This window comes from Scomber japonicus, chromosome 11, assembly GCF_027409825.1.
Source record: "Scomber japonicus isolate fScoJap1 chromosome 11, fScoJap1.pri, whole genome shotgun sequence".
NCBI lineage: Eukaryota > Metazoa > Chordata > Actinopteri > Scombriformes > Scombridae > Scomber > Scomber japonicus.
The window spans coordinates 18,420,965-18,437,776 of NC_070588.1; the positions used below are offsets into that span (position 1 = coordinate 18,420,965).

Below are 16,812 nucleotides of genomic sequence, written 5' to 3' on the forward strand. Positions count from 1 at the left end.
AAAGTGCTTAAGAGAAATGTTTCCATCAGTCAAACATTCTTACTGTTCACATCTTTGTGACTGAGAGATGTATCCATGACATTCAATCTTTTAGTCAAAAGCTGAAACAAACATTCAGATGTATGCCTTTTGTTTGCATGTAAATAAAAATCGGGAAAATGTGTCAAAAATCTAATAATCTAAATTTTAAAATCATAATGACAATTTAGTTTTAACAGCCACTGAATCAACTGATCAACTCCTGGCTTGTGTCTGTTAAGAGTTTGGTGCTTAACAGACTAGATTCTGTTTTTACTGCAAGATGTTATAATGATGAAATGGAAACCATAAAAATACAAAATTCACATTTCCAAATGTATCTTTTGCACTGGATTGTGTTTCATCAAGGCATAAGAAATGTAAAATATCTGACAGTACAATCTAATGTGTTATCGTGAGGAGAGAGAAAAAACAAATCATACAATAGTTTTTTTTTTTTTTTTTTTTAACCAAACTGCCTCAGCAACAAAGTGAAACAATTAAATGATAAACTATCATTACACTACTATGAAAATTACTTTTTTGTTGTAAAATGTGGCCTGTACGATGCACTTTTGTATTTCAAAGCATTTCTATGGCCATGCTCTTCATACAAAAGTTTGTCGTCCCTTACAGGTGACAAGGCAGTGACAAGTATCAAATGTTTTAAGCTTCGCTGTACTCCAACATTCGATCCCTGAACACAGACGGCTTTTGTAGGCTAATACAACAGATCAAGGCCTTTTGAGGAACCTAAAGCAGAACTAAAGTCCATTTAATAAATTACATTCATGATAAGATAGACGATAATAGCTAGTGTTATTTGCAAGTATACTCCTTATATCCCATCAAATGGTGAGTAAAAGTGTTTTGCAATGGAAATACATAAAACATAATGGAAAAAAGTGAACAAGCACAAAGTCTCTTTGTGGATTGTCTGAATTAATCACACGCACACAACAAAACACACAAAAACTCATATCAGTCACTTTAAAAGACATTGGAAACATTAAAAGGAAAAGTGGATATTTGCACACTGCTTGAAAAACTACGAAAAATGTGAAGAGAATACACATATGCTGCAAACTGTTCTTAACATGAGTTTTGTTTATCACTTAACCAGACATACTGCCTGCTCTGTCTGCGCTAAGTTTCAAACAAAGACAAATAATTGCATAATGTGATCAATCATACACAACTAAACTTCACCTACGGCTACGTCCTTAAAATTCTACTTAACTATATTTTTTACTGTGCATTAAACTAGTTAAGGAATATTGTTGGAAACTACTTACTCTTAAAAGTGAAACAAAGCTGGATAATAAATCTTATATGGAGTACATACATACAAATTTCAGTGAAATTGAAAGCCTAAATCTAAGTGTACACTAAGTACTAATGCACTGACAAAGCATCGCAAAACAAGTTCATTTCTTTCTAAATGTGATTTAAGTAGATTTAATTGAGTGAAGCCTTTTAAATATGCATTGATGTAATTGTATGCACAATTCTTTAGGCACTTGTAACATTCAAAGAGTACAGTACTGACAAGTGACTGTAACATTACAGTTAAATTAACAGTTCACACAATATTCAACCCTCATAGGATCACACTTAAGTTTGAACACACAGGAAACCAGAGGTAACTCCACCCACACACTTATTGAGTGAATGTTCATGGCTGTGGAGTCTCTTCTCAGAAACATGGCTTTTTTATAAGTTGAACTAGAACTGAAAACACTTACAGGTACATCAGTGCTGTGACCCATAATCCAGACATACAGTACCAGTCAAACGTTTGGACACGCTTTCTCAATCATGGGAATGGAAAGGTGTGTCCAAACTTTTGATTGGTCCTGTGTATGTATATCATTTCAATAATAAAAAGGGGAATATGTAACTGTGTGAATTAATGTGGCTTCACTGCTGTCAAGAAAAATAATTATGTGCAGCAACTGATCATTGGATTATTCAGTATTTTCTATCAGCACACATTTGGTGTATGCAATGAAAAGGCACACCAGGAGGTGGAGCACTGATCCTGTAACATAACAGGTTCAGCAATACAAATGGGCAACCCTCAGGGACATTTTAAAAGGACTTTCCATACACCTGCTGTGGAATTACATTTCTAAAATGTGGAGATAAAAGATAATATAAGTGCTTATTACCAGTTAGTTTAAAATAATTCAATCTGGCACACAATAAACAATCATAAACTGACAAAAATGACACATTCAAGAAGGAACAAACATTTCTGTCTCAACATCCTGATGAAAACAATCTTTAACAATCTCTATTTTTTCTTTACACCTGGCATTAACATGTATACACATTGAAATGTGATTTCAGATTAAATCTGTTAGACTCAACTCTTCCTCTTGTGATATTTACATCTAAACATGTCAATAAACAACATTTCTGTTTGTTCCCATATCAATTAGTATTAAATGTTTACTATGTACACTGCCTATTTCAGTTTGATTTTCATGTTTAGAAACACTAGTTTTTATTTATATAGATCTGTATATAGATTGGAGACACTGCATTTCTGCTCTGTATGTGGCTAAATGTACCTCTGATCTTTTCACAATTGGTTTGGAAATAAGAATCCAGGATAGTGTGCACATTACTGAGGATGCATGTTAATTCAGGTGCAAAGGCATGTAGATGTACAAACAATAATCTTCTATGACACTTCTTCAAAGTATAATCCTTATCATTGAGCTCTGTAATTAATTACCACATTTTCATCTATGGTGTTATCAGCATGCAGTTTGTTGAAGGTTGTGTGTGGTGTTAACATTGAATCTACAGAGTGGCTGTTTTTGTCCTTTAACAGCAGCAACATGGCACTGACTCCTGGTGGTTACTTGAGAATAATCTGTTTCAGGGGCAAAAGACAAATGTGGTTTTGTTACATGACAAAGATCATCAGTTGCTCATCAAGATTTATAACTGTAATGACTATAAAAATGTATTAAAAATGTATAACAATCTTTAAACACTTGAGTGTTTTTCTGAGATGCACCATTACTTCAATCTTATGCATGATTTTATAAACACTTTTCCTGAGATCTGCCTGAAATAAACTGCATTTTGCAATTTCAAAAACTCTAATTGCAATAAAAAAAATAAAAAATTGATAACATGAATTTGTAATGATAGGCATATAAGTGGTTGTTTTAAGTTTAAATGTTTGTTATACATATGACACTGCACATGTGGAAGAAATATTTAAGTTAAGAAGATAATTAACAGCTTCAAAAGTAAACACTAAATCCTCTATGATTTTCATCCATCAAAATCAACAAATTAGTTGGTCTGGAAAATTAAGGTTGCATGTATGATCGTAAATATCAAACATACAAATCACACACAATACAGCTTAAAGTGATCAAACTCTGGCAGAGTTTCTCATTACAAATGAACAAACATTAAATCTGGATGAGGACAGCATCTTTTCATACATGATGTAATTAAAATTAATGCTAATTATTGACTAGTTAACTGAACCACTGTGTTTTCTCTCACTTTATAGAAGATTTGGAACTATGCTATACTATAAAGAAAACGACATTGAAAGCAAAAAGCATGCAGCAAAGAAAATATTCAACACTATTTGCAGATGAAAGACCTCTCAGTAAGTGTTGTCTGTCATAAGGGAGAAAGGTTGAGACGCAGCCTACTAGTTCTACTGAAGGTCTACAGGTATGTGAAGCTTCATGAGGCAATGCAAGCAGGGCAACACTATGCTGACGAAGCAATTCCCCTCATTTAAAGATGAAGCACTTATTCAGAGCTCAAGGGTTTATGACAGAAACCTTCAAAAAGGAGCAAACCTGATTGGCTGGTGCTGTTGCTGCGTAGGGGACACTTGTGGCGGGAGTAGTTGCTGCAGAGACAGTAGCAGGCGTAGCACTGTACATCATGGGGACTTTTCAGGAAGGGAACCATGAAAGCAATGAAAAGGTAGGTGGAGCATTATGGTAACCATAGCAATGTTTTTCTCTCTCTCTCTCTTGCCAGGCAAATACAAAATGACATTAGCAGCAAGCCATCATCGGGTTAGACCAGCAGATGGCGTCATACAGCAAAGCGAGACGGCGGGGGAGAACATATAAAGGGCTGGTAGGAGATACAATTAGGAAATCTGAAAGAATTTAACATCCCAAGAAAATTTACATGTACACACACAATGCCACAAGACATTGTGTGGTTTATAAGATCTGTTAGTACTTAAAGTAAATATATAGAAATAAATTTTAAGAGTAAAAAATATTGAATTGAATGTCTGGGATGCTGATCAAATTTCCTAATACATGACTCATGCTAATTCTAAAAACACAATCTACCAATATGCTTAAATCTGTATATTGTGTTTGACTACCTGGAGTAATGTTTGAGAAATTATTAATAATATATCACAAGTAAGTATACATGACAAGAATAATCACTGGATTAATATAAAAGCATCATCTGTGTTCTCGATTGACTGTGAGACATAGTTTATAAAAGAATAAGCAGGGACCTACCAATGTTGTTTGTAGGGGCCATGCAGAAGACAGAACCTGTATGATCACACAATCAAAGAGAGAGGGTATGTTAGAGTGATACACATCTACAAACAGTAAGGTTTTCAGAAAGATCCAATCAAGCTGAGTAAAATCTGTTAACATGTGCAAGCAGACACAACTCTGGATTCAAGGCTAAAATACAGGATACAATTTAGTTGAGTTTTTCAGGGGAGGTGCAGTGATTCTAACAATACCTGTGATTCAGTGATTTTAATCCTGTCCGAAGCATGTATGTGGGTCATTTTTCACGCCCACAGCTGCAATTATTTTCTGTAATCTTGCTGGTCCTCTTGTAATTGAAATACCATATAAAGCAAGATACTTGTATTTAAAAGTGTACATCTATGTTTGGTCTACAGCTGATTCCAGTGACTTTTCTATGAAAACAAAGGAATTTGATAATGTTTTTGCTAATGTGACCTATTTGGGGACCAATTTGATGACAGATAAGCTATCAGTAACATCATCAATAAGACATTTTAATGTCAGATAAATGTTGGTATGTCCTGTTATTCTCTTTAGGTTGATCCTACTGAATGTCCATGACTATTACAGACCACATTCTGTAATTTTGCAATGATTTAACACCATTCATAAAAATGAATTAAATTACTGAGGAGCATAGTGAATATTTGATTCCCCACATCCCTCTGTAATGATAATACCAACCAAAATGGGCTTTACATCAATTTAAATGCTCCAGTAAGTAGACATTTTGATATTTCACAGTGGGAAAAGGAAAGGTGTAAATAATAAAATTGATGATGGCTGAATCCTGCTATCATGAGTGTCTGCTCAGTGAAAACTGTCATGGCCTACTGGGACACACATGGATACAACGGAGCCATCTTTAGTATTATTAGAAATACCTGTGCTTTTTCACAAGTTAAAATGTCTGCTGTGAAAAAGGCCTCAAGTCATAATCTTATGAGGCAAATATAAGATTCATATCATTTTGGGCAACAAAAGACATATCTAACATGTTAAATCTCTCAATAGGCAGTATACTTCTACTGTTAATACTCACCGTTGCCAAATTCTCCTGGTAAATTCAGTAACCATGCACATTCAGAATGCATTACATTTGTGAACAGTACCTTACCCCAGAAAAAAGACATGACACCAATAAACAAAGGGCCGGCATGTTAGATGCTTACCTGTGGGGTAGAATGCAGCTTGGTGCTGCTGCAGCTGTGTGTTGGCCAGAGCCTGTTGGTAGTGCAAAAAACTCGGGTTGAGGAGAGAGCAGGCCCAGTTGCTCTTCTCCAGAGCTTGTCTCTTTGGTAGGGGTTGCAGCATGCTGTGGGGGAAAGCCTGAAAAGTGACAATGACAGTGAGACATAACGCACTGAAACTCCTCTCTGTGTTCAGATACGTTGTGCAAACTTTTAATATTTAGTATTCATTAAAAAACATTGTGAAAAAATGTCAAACACAACTACACAATAAAGATGAATGTTAATCATGTAGTGGAAAAAACATGCATGGTTTTAGAATACAAATATGAATGGAATAATGTATCAAACCAAAATGTTTAAATATGTCAAATTAAGCCCTTTAAGATACTGATGTGACTGACTATGTACACAAAGACTACATGAGACTAGAAGAAGCTCACGATGACAAAAATCAAAAGCTATCATAGTACAATTATTGGCTACATGCAAAGCAAAAGGTGAAATACCAGGTCTACAGTTGCCTCGAGGGGTCGCTTCATTGCTTTGGCAGTCGACTGAGTCTTTTAATAGCAGGCAGCGAGCACATGATGGCAGTGGGCCAATGGGATTCAAGCGTATTAACATACAGGTAACAGCAAGCAGAGGTGCATCATGGGGGACAGCATTGTGGGTAGGTGAGAAGGGGAAAACAAAACAAAATAATCTGAATGTAGTTTACCACATAAAACACAGTATGCATGCACAGTAACCAATATACCTGATTAAAGGCCACAATAACTAAAGATTAACTGCTGAATTAGTAGGTCAGCAATGCATGTACAGTTTATCAACGACTCTGGCAGCAAAGACTTACAATGTACTGTTTTCATTGTATATTGATCACTTAAAATAATATTACTTGATCAGAGTTGGTTAATCAAAATCAAAACACTAGTATGTATGTTCAGTGCGACACCAGTTTATTCTGGAGTACTACACTGATTTGAATGCAAATCAGATCAGAATAGACAAACTTTATATGAAAGATGACTTGATGTTATGAGAGCTTGCCCAAAGCAACATCACACATAAGAGCTGAAGAGCTGAAGATAACCACACATCCGATATCATGAAGCACAGAATGAGGAGCTCTGCTCTAAAAGAAAGACTAACATGAGAGGCATAATTTAAGAGGAATGCTTTGAACTGTACATAAAAAACATGAAATGTGTTTGTAAGCAAAAACCTAAAAGTCATGCAATAAAAATACAACGACAGAAAAACCATAACCAAAAAGATGATTTACATGAGAAATAACACAGATGGTCAATGAAGAGCATGTGAGACGCATAATAAAGAGGAATCACATTTCATTTAAGCACCGTGGCTTCAGTATCTCATCAGAGCAAAGTAGTGCACAGCTATATATAGCTTAAGTCTATTATTCTGTGAAGAAGATGTGTAATGTTTGTGGTAAATTATGTCATGGGGTGACAGGTCGAAAGAGGGGGAGGGCAGAAAATATTACTGCAAAAATTTGGATCACTTTGTCTTTACATGTATGAAAAATATTTTTGTAATTGTTCCCCCCTTTACTGTGAAGAAAGAAAAAATAGAGAAAGAAAGCAAATGTACATTGTTTACAAAGTCTTCCAATAATGTTCCATCTATAATTTAAACTTCTAATTGAGATATTGTAACTAATAAATTAACATTTTCTGTTAAACAGTTAAAAATTAAACTGATATTAAATGTCTGAATTTTGATGGCATATGCCACTCATTAAATGTGGCATTACAAATGTTAGTATACAGTATAATCCTCTATATTCTATGATGCCATGTGATCAAACATCACCACTACTAATAAATAATCAGATAGATCAATAGTAAGAAGGATAAGACTCCGTCTTACCATGGCTGCAGCTGCGGCCTGGGCTGACACAGCTGTCTGATTGACTTGCTGACTGGATTTGATTTTGGCCTGCAAGTGTGCAGGCGGGTGAAAATACTTGCACTTCTCCCTGGAGCAGCGGCTCTTGATGTAGTCCATGCAGACAGTGACGGTGTTATCAGTGCTGTCGATCACTGGACTGTCACTGGGGTGAGCAAAGCGGCAATCTGTCTCCCCTCTTGCACAGTTTCCCCGCTGAAATTCACGGCACACCTGAGAGAAAAGCAGTTTTTATGTCTACCCACAGAATTATGAATGTCTTTCTTTAAGTTATATCACTCCTTGTAGTGCTTCAATACCTCTAGTTTGTCAGTACGCTGGAGCTTCTGTGAGGGGGAAGAAGAAGATGAAGAGGAGGAAGAAGAGGAGGAGCTCTGGAGTGTGACAGGCTGGTTGCCAGGGACTAGAACCTGGGTGTTGGGGAGCATGTCTGTGGGAACGAGGCTCATCCCATGGCTCAAGGGTGTCATGTATGGACTATAACCAAGACCAGTATTTGCGCCAAGTCCCTGTGTGACGGGAAATGTTGGCTATGAAGGAAGAGATTAAATACCATCACATAAAATGTAAGATTGGGATGTTTTATGTTCCTACTTAATCACTGCTAGGATCTTACCACAGACTGCAGGCTGGGTCCAGGGATCATGAGCTGCATCTGTTGGGCGATCATAGCAGCTGCTGTCTTCTGCTGGATGAGATTGTTGCGTCCATTTATCTCTAACTGGGTTTTTAAGTGCGAAGGTGGATGAAGATACTTGCAGTTTTCTCTGGAGCATCGACCCTGTATTCAAAGAAGATAAGAAAAAGCAGAGCAATGCTAAAATGACGTGCTGGTGATCCTTTTGATGCTCCAGATGATCTCAGTCTTCCTTATGAAGTTTTAAAGCTTCTTTGAAACTGGGGAGGAAAAGCTTTTTTTTTAAAAAACATTTGTAAGGAACAGAAATGTGACGGAGTCATCAGATTTAAAGCGGGATATAGTTAATATCTTGCTTGTATTAAAACATCCTATTACACTGTCCATAATAATTTTAATATCAAGCATAATTGCTGCAAATGAGGGTTTCTCTTCACTTCCAGACACACTTCCATCAACAGTATCAACCATCAAACACTTTTTTTCTGCACCCCACTCACCCACAGCGGTGTCATCATTGTGCTAATCTGCTAACCATACATATCTAGTTATGGCTAGAATCAAACCACTTTGCCCAGCACTGACTCCAGGCTTCCTCTTAATGTGGTGTTTGTAGTGCAGCCAGGCGGAAAGCACCAAATGTTTATGAAACATGAAAGAAAACTAAAATCCCAGGAAGAGGTACTTTAAAATTACTACCGTCTCTCAGATCAGACTATTAACTGACTTCTACTTCAGACTCCATCTGGTCTATGAAAACTCTAAAAAAAAAACCTTTATTCTTATTATTTTATTACTTAAAGTGATATTTGTTGCATCTGTTGGTATGGTAAATCCATGTCACTACACAACCTAACACCTTATAGGTATGGTCATGATTTTTAATCATTTGAATTGATAAAAACATTATCTATTTAGATAAAACTGTGGTCTGTACATTTATACAATAAACATTAAACACACAACTAAAAACCTAAACTATCAGTTCAAGTATAATTGGGATATAGTTATGATATGGTATGGCTCATAGGCTCATAGGAAACTAAATTGGTTGGTTAAGATCAGGAAAGGAGGCCACCAGTAAAGTTATTGGTGATGTCACATGAAGTTTCCTGACTTCATGTGATTCTGCGTATAGCTCCACCCAACATCTGTCTGAGCAGTTAGTTAGGACAAACATCTGTGTGAGCGGGGCCTTTAAATGTAGCAGCCACTATTAGGATACATGGTATAAAATTGCCTAAAATGACTTTCAAACTCCCATGAAAGTCAGATTCATTACACAGCTATTTATCACCTCATCCTCCACAACTGTATTTCTCACCTTGCTACTTGAAATAAAAGAGCACACATAATTTACAGCTCAGTGTTGAATGTTAGCTTTGAATCTAAATGGTAGGCTGCCAATAGAAATAAATTGTCCAGCCAGTTAGATGTCAATTCTTAGTGCTCTTTAACACAAGACCATTTGCTATCATGAGAGACTTTAAGAAAAAGCTACATAAGAAGTGGCTGAGTTTTCCAGCTGTGGGAATCCAATGGTGATTTCAATAGTCCTATTATGAAGCATGGGTATTATTGTGTCCCTTTAGACTTTGAGCTCTGACACATTTCATTTCTGTCAATCAAGCATCTAAATTGGCCTAATGAGAAGTCAGCTTCTTATGGCCTACATTTTCAGATCCTTCAATCATGTTCACCAATTTTACCACATTTGCATTTCTCCCAAGAGTTTTATATCAATTATTTTCAGTTAATATACGTGTAGTCAGGACATTTCTCATTAGTCTTGAAAATAACAGTAACTTTAAGTTCTTCTAGTTTTAACTTGCTGTGTTTGGCATATTGCACTGGTGACAAGGTCTTCAGTCTAATCCAAAGAAGGGGAAAGTCCATTGACTAGCGTGTCTTATAACATTTAGCTTCTTTATAGTTTGAAGTGGGCGTTTTTCCAATGTAAAACTGATTTCTGATGTGTACAAAACAGAGTGAAGTGTTGAATGAAGTGATGCAGGTACACACACTTCAGAGCAAGTCACAGGAAACCGAGATGAGCAGTGTGTGCCCTTCTTACTGTAGCTGCTCTTATGGACGTCATGAGATACTAGTTACAATACTAAAGCATGTGCTCATTCATCGTACTAATGAAGTTAAGTCTATTGAGAGTACGTTGTGAATGAGTAAAGAACTACAACAGTAGAGTAATTGTTTTGATTCTCTATTTGAAATGTAAAAATCACATGGCAATAAAATGCTAACAGTGGACAAGCTAACTACTCAACAGCTGAGTAAAAGGAAAACATTTGCTTGGAAAGCACAGTTTAGATGACTAGCTCAGTTTGTCTCTCAATGATTAAAGGCTGAGGATGAGTAGCACATTCTGAGTTAGTAACAGCTGCCAGTAACATTCAACATAAAATAACGCCTTAGACAAAAGTCTATTCATCGGGAAGAGCTGTGACATCATCACATGACTGCAAAAACTGCAGACTGCCATCTGACCTTCTTTCCATCCTCAGGCTCAGTCTTAATTTCTGTTTTTTCACTCATATACTTTCAATGGAGAATCAACCCCTCTGAAGTGTGCTACCGTTCTATCATTTATCAGCAAAACTGGTGTGTGTGGTGTGAGTAATTTGTTCAAAACCTTCTCAAGAACATTGTGCGACAACTGTCTACCAACCTCTTGAGTCTTAACAGTTGAGCTACACAGTTAGTACACAGTAAAACAGTGCAGATTTCTGATCAAACAACAAGTTTTAACAACAAGTTTTTTACTGGAACTCATTGAGACTCATTAATTCACTTTGATGCAATTAAGCTTTAGGTACGTGACTGAGTGACTGAGCTGTGAGAGGTGCTGAAATTCAAAGAAGAGCTTTAAAACACACAATCTAACAGTCAGCATCTGTCAACAACTTTAACTCCACATGTGGGCACTGGTACATAAATATATAATGAATGAAAATATAGTAAACAAGAAAACAAAAAAGAGTTCATATAAAATTACATTTGTAGGAGAAGTTATAATTGTTGACAGATTCTTTACATTAAAATGTCCTTATATATGACAATAAGTACACTATATTATGTTATAAACCATTTAATAAACATTTGTATACACTTAAGTATAATTTCTAAATAGGAGGACTTCAAGTGAAGCATTACTTAGTGATCAAGAATGGGAATACAGTGGATCAAGCAGTGTATTAATTGCCTACAGTGCATTGATAAGATGATAACTCAGCATGAGAATAATCCTGTGGCAAAGCTGCATTGTGTCGTGACAGTGAATGTGTGAGAGTGGATTAACCCCGGCCTCATCCTGGGCAACTGAGCAAACAGGAACACAAACAGGCCGTAATCCAACCGGCTGCCAGAATTATTCTTTTAGTCTATGTTAGTTAAGTGATTAGAGTCAAATCTACAAGATACCTTGAAAAGTTTTATTATTATGTATGAATTCACAAAAACTGGAGCCAAACATAATGGAAAATAAAGCTTTGAGATTGCAGGTTTGCTCTGTAGCTTCTATGTTTCTAGTAGTATTAGTTCATATGTTTCTGCATGAAATTGGAAGTCAGAATGGCTTCACTTAGGGAGGGACTATATTTGAGACATGTTTGCACACTACAGTGTAGAAAACTATGTGTACTATCGTGGATCCAAACTACCACCAGCATACACACCTCTAACTGATGTCAGTGCTCGTAAGCTTGGCAAATCTTAAAATGTGCAGTCTCATTCTATTAGATGGAACCTGCACGCCCATGATCTGCTTGACTAATACTGTAGTAATCGTTTAAAGATGTCTTAAGGAGGAGCAAAAAGGTTGTAAAAATAATAATGTGAAAATAATTTTTTTACACATTATATAATACAACAGGAAAACCATTACCTCAGAAAGTTTCATGGGATTTCCTACTCATGTAGACAACAGGAAAATGTAAGTTAAGAATCACTATGGTGTCACAGATAATATAATATTTCTTACCTTCAGTGAGTCAAAGCAGGCAATAACTCTCCCATTTTCAACTTGGCAGCTCTTCGGTGGATGAGCGAATTTGCATTCCTCATCACTACGAGAACAGTTTCCACGCTGAAACTGTCGACACACTTCCAGGGTTAGCCATTTTGTGTCTCTTACTGAAGACATGTTTAACGCCATGTCCAAAGGTTTTTAATCATCAATTAAAAATTAAAAGCTAATCCTGTTGTCCAGTGCCTCATACACCAAAGCTGTGAAAAGTCCACGTTTAAAACAACCTGATGAGTCCTCCATCAGCTAAAGCAGAAAGATCAAATGGCTGGTTGATCACCTAGATATCATCCATCAGTGAGAGAACAACTGCAGATGTATTTTCTAGTTTTCAAGTTTTTTGCAGACCTGTCGCTTTAGTCAGATTTTTTGAGGCCAGTACCCTCTGTCCCCATATTATGGCTCTATTTTTGGATTCTTTTAGGGCGCTAAAGTTGTGCAAACCAGATGCTTTGAGTTGAGGTATTGAATGTTGGTGGTTAAAGAAAGCACTCGTTGGCCATGTACACCAACCAACTTCAAGTCAGGGATGTCTTCTCAAAGGCACTTTCTGTTAGTGATCTGAAAGACAAAGAACATGTATATTACTCAGCCATGGGGTTTCTTTATATTGTGTACATATAAACAACATAATATTTACAGTATTAATATTCTAAAATCTGTGTATGTATACAGAAATGTCATCTAGTTTATTGAGTCATCTTATTTTTTAGCAGTTTACACCAGAAACTGTATCGGGCGAGACAATAACAAATGTGATCTTGTAATGAAATATAGTGTTTGTGTAGATGTCAGAATGTGAAGAGACAAGCCCAATAAAAGCCATAATAGCTTCAGACCCGCTTGTCTTTGTAAATTATTACTGCCACTCTCTGATAACTGATTAGATGAGACTTAACAAGTAAAATAGCAACAGCAAACTAATTCTTACTCAAAAGCAGTATTATAGCTTGATGAACAAGCTACAAAACCAAAAATTCAATGTCTTTTAGGTTAAGGCTGTGCTCCCTTCCTCTTGGCATATAGAACCATTTCCACTTTTCTGATTTGTAGTTTACTCCACAGTATTACTTGTTATGTTGGTCTTTCTATTATTGTCTGCCTTGTGTCTGGGCTCACACTAGACTAGACTTCATAGTAATGTAATATTGTCTGCACATTTCACACAAACATAAAAGGATACACAGAGAGGCACACACAGAGCCACACTTGTTGTGTTTGTGTGGCTGTGTGGTGTCATGGCGATTAAACAATCAATAACATTATATAAACATTTATGAAGCTCAAATCCATACCAGAGGATAAAAAACATGTAATAAATTCTGTAAATTATCTGCTCACAGCACATTATTATTGACCTACTAAAGGGACTGCATAGCAACACTGTACATGGTTCAAGTAAACAAATTACTACTAGATTTGCTAACATGACAGATATTACAATTGTGATATGAGTCACGATTTTAGTGGGGGGATAATTTTTGGAATTTATTTTCACTGAAAGAAATATGATGCAGATGTGATTTTTCCTGAGGTATCAAACAACCATGTTAGCTTATATCTAGAGAATTTGTAGGCCGGGACATCTCTGTTAGCACCACAGCGCTACATTTATAATGGTTTGTTTTAACACATTTTACCTTCATCACAAAAATGAAGCTCCTGTGATTTGGATATTGTACTTGGCCATACTGCGATAATATTTCAATCAATTGTTCAGCCCTCCACGACATCTAGTTATAAACTGCACAGTCAGATTTGCTGACGCTGGGCCCAACAAAAGCACATAAAGAATACAAGGAAACCAAGACAAAGCTTATAAATACACCATGTGAGTAGACAAACACAGGACAGGCTAGACTGACCTGTACACTAAGTGGTAAAAGACACAGGAAGTCGCTTAGCAAGAAGAAAATGCGTTTAACCCATGAGCTGAATAAACACAATCTGTACAAGTGTTGAGAAGTTTCTCCAATGAGAGCAAATAACAGAGTCTACAAACTTAGACGGACACAAAAGCCACACATTTCGAATAAATTATGCTTTTATCAATCCAGATCATCTACTGTCACAGCCTCTCAGCCTTCCTGCACGCTATGCCACAGCATACTGCAGCAAATTCCTTTAGGCGCAAGTCAGGAAACGGAGCAAGACAACCTACTTCTCTCACTTCATGCAGCACTGAAGAACTTCAGTCCCTAACCTGGAATCCAGCCTGGCAATACAACTTTTGAGTAGCTTACTTTGTGAAGAAAAGGAGAGTAAGAATAGCTTTCAACCCCCTCTCTGTCCCGAGGATTCAGTGACCAAAGATTTCCTCTTCAACAACAGTGAAAACAGACCGTCTGCCCAACTCTGGCTGAAACATTTCCAGCCACCCCCTTCCTGCCTGGGTGCCGGCCCCCGGGAAGACCCTCCCAGTCTGAAATGGGCCAATAGGAAACCAGAGGCTGATGTACTGTGTAAGAGCTGGCTGAACAGCTTGGAGTAAGGCAGTGTTGGCAGTTGACCCTTTCTCTATGAATAAAATTTGCTTTCTTAAGGAGGACAGAATTCCACAATTGATGCACATCTCCAGAATTAATTACTGCAATGATGAGCAAGTGTATATCTCAGAAATTATAGCTACCAACACTGCGCAAATCTTATGATCAAATGTGATTATATACAGCACATGTAGCATATCAATAAATTCCTATAACATGCTTTACATAGTGCCTAGACTCCTGCAGTTAATGTAAATATATCTATTAAACAAAAGCTTGTTTTACAGTCTATTTAGCATTATTTGCTGTATTATTAAATTAGGACCATTAATGTGATGGACTATTAATTATATCATATTTCACCATTATATTTACTGTTGGACCATCATTTCACCTCTGTACAAATACAATAGTACTAATACACCATACATATATGGTAACATTTGGTAATATACTTTTTTTAGTATGTAACCAAAAAAGTGGAAAACTCCAAATAATTCAGTATCAATTCAATGTTTTACACCTTCCAATGTGTGTGTATGTGTGCCTGTCTGTGTGTTTGCAAAAATGCATAAATAATGCATTAACTTCCCTACATGCTGCTTCTGGTGTGTAACATCCCCCACAGAAAAGGGATCATGTGAGTAATTTAGCATAACATCTAAAATGGACAAGAGAAAAACTCAAACTGAGAGGGTTACTGTATAAAAGAAAGTGTTTTCGTGTAGTTAAACATGATTTAACACAATGACAGTATGGTCTAAGGACAACCTAACCTCATGTTGCACAGCTTACTTTAGGTTATATGATGGTGACTTTGGGTACTTTGAGTCCCCTAGGTGGAAAACATGTTCCTGTTTTTGAACATTTTGTTTACTTCAATACATTTTAAATTCAGTGCAGTAGGAAGGTGCACATATACCGCAGTAACGTCACTGTAAAGAAGCACATGGATAAAATTGTGTTTTGCGATGATAATCATGATTAAAGCTGTTAGAAACGTATACTAAGAGTCTCTGTGGAGGGTTGTTATCCATATTTTCAGGAAGGCTAATTGCATGTCCGATAATGGATGCCTCCGTGCCCCCTCGGAACGTTACTGTTTGTACAGTCTTGTTTCTCAACTACAACATGCCACTTATTTGCAAACATAAGAAAACATAATACCACTCCCACAGGCAATAGTCAACTAACCTGACACTATCATCACACACTGCCTTTCTTGTATAGTTCGGTAGCGTTACTGAAAAGGTTTAACGTTGTAGTCTCTGATTTGCATTCTCATCAGGTGAGCCTCTTTAGCTAGCTAATCACAAACACTTGCTAGCGAGCTAATGACAGCACTGTCATGGGACTAAGGTAACATGAACATAACATTACCATTAATATTTATTAGCTTACGTTAGCTTCACTGTTAGCGGAAAGTGCACCTGCTTACCTCATCACCACGGATGAACCGCTTCCCAGAGGAGACAGCAATCACGCACCAGCTAGGACAGACGACACGGCAGCAGCACTAACTAACGAAAACAAGATACCAAATACCCCCAGAAACGTCTGCTCAACAACCCATTTTGTTATTACTCTATTTGCCGAAATATCGCTTCTTATTTCGTCCACCTACACGACCTCGTTTCTGTATTACTTTCCAGTACCGCACAGATTTAAGCAACAAGCTTTTGACAGCTTACTGTACAATCGTCAATTTCATGTGATGGAGGGGTGGCCAAGGCGTGCGATCTGAAGCGTAAATAACATTGAGAATTGAATATACCACGTTTTAAATAAATCACAACAAACATTGTAGTATAGTAAATATTAAATGCGTTATATTGATTTCAACGTAATCAAATAAACGGGACCACACTGTACGTTATATCTCCTAACACCCCTCTACAACCGTAAAGTGGTACGACCCACACGAATGCCAGGAGGCTAAAAGGGC

The 16,812-nt window shown here is 36.8% G+C and overlaps 1 protein-coding gene across 1 annotated transcript; it reads right to left on the bottom strand.

Moving 5' to 3' along the window:
- Positions 1 to 293: 293 nt before the first annotated feature.
- On the bottom strand, positions 294 to 16,531 carry LOC128367867 (muscleblind-like protein 2a). The gene is made up of 10 exons (XM_053328536.1): positions 16,306 to 16,531; positions 12,337 to 12,942; positions 8,322 to 8,486; positions 8,005 to 8,235; positions 7,667 to 7,918; positions 6,280 to 6,333; positions 5,753 to 5,909; positions 4,554 to 4,589; positions 3,861 to 3,955; positions 294 to 2,902 (listed from the first exon to the last, which is right to left on the bottom strand). The coding sequence occupies exons 2-10, from the start codon at positions 12,508 to 12,510 to the stop codon at positions 2,888 to 2,890; spliced, it is 1,179 nt and encodes a 392-aa protein (XP_053184511.1). The 5' UTR covers positions 12,511 to 12,942; positions 16,306 to 16,531; the 3' UTR covers positions 294 to 2,887.
- Between the last annotated feature and the right edge of the window lie 281 nt (positions 16,532 to 16,812).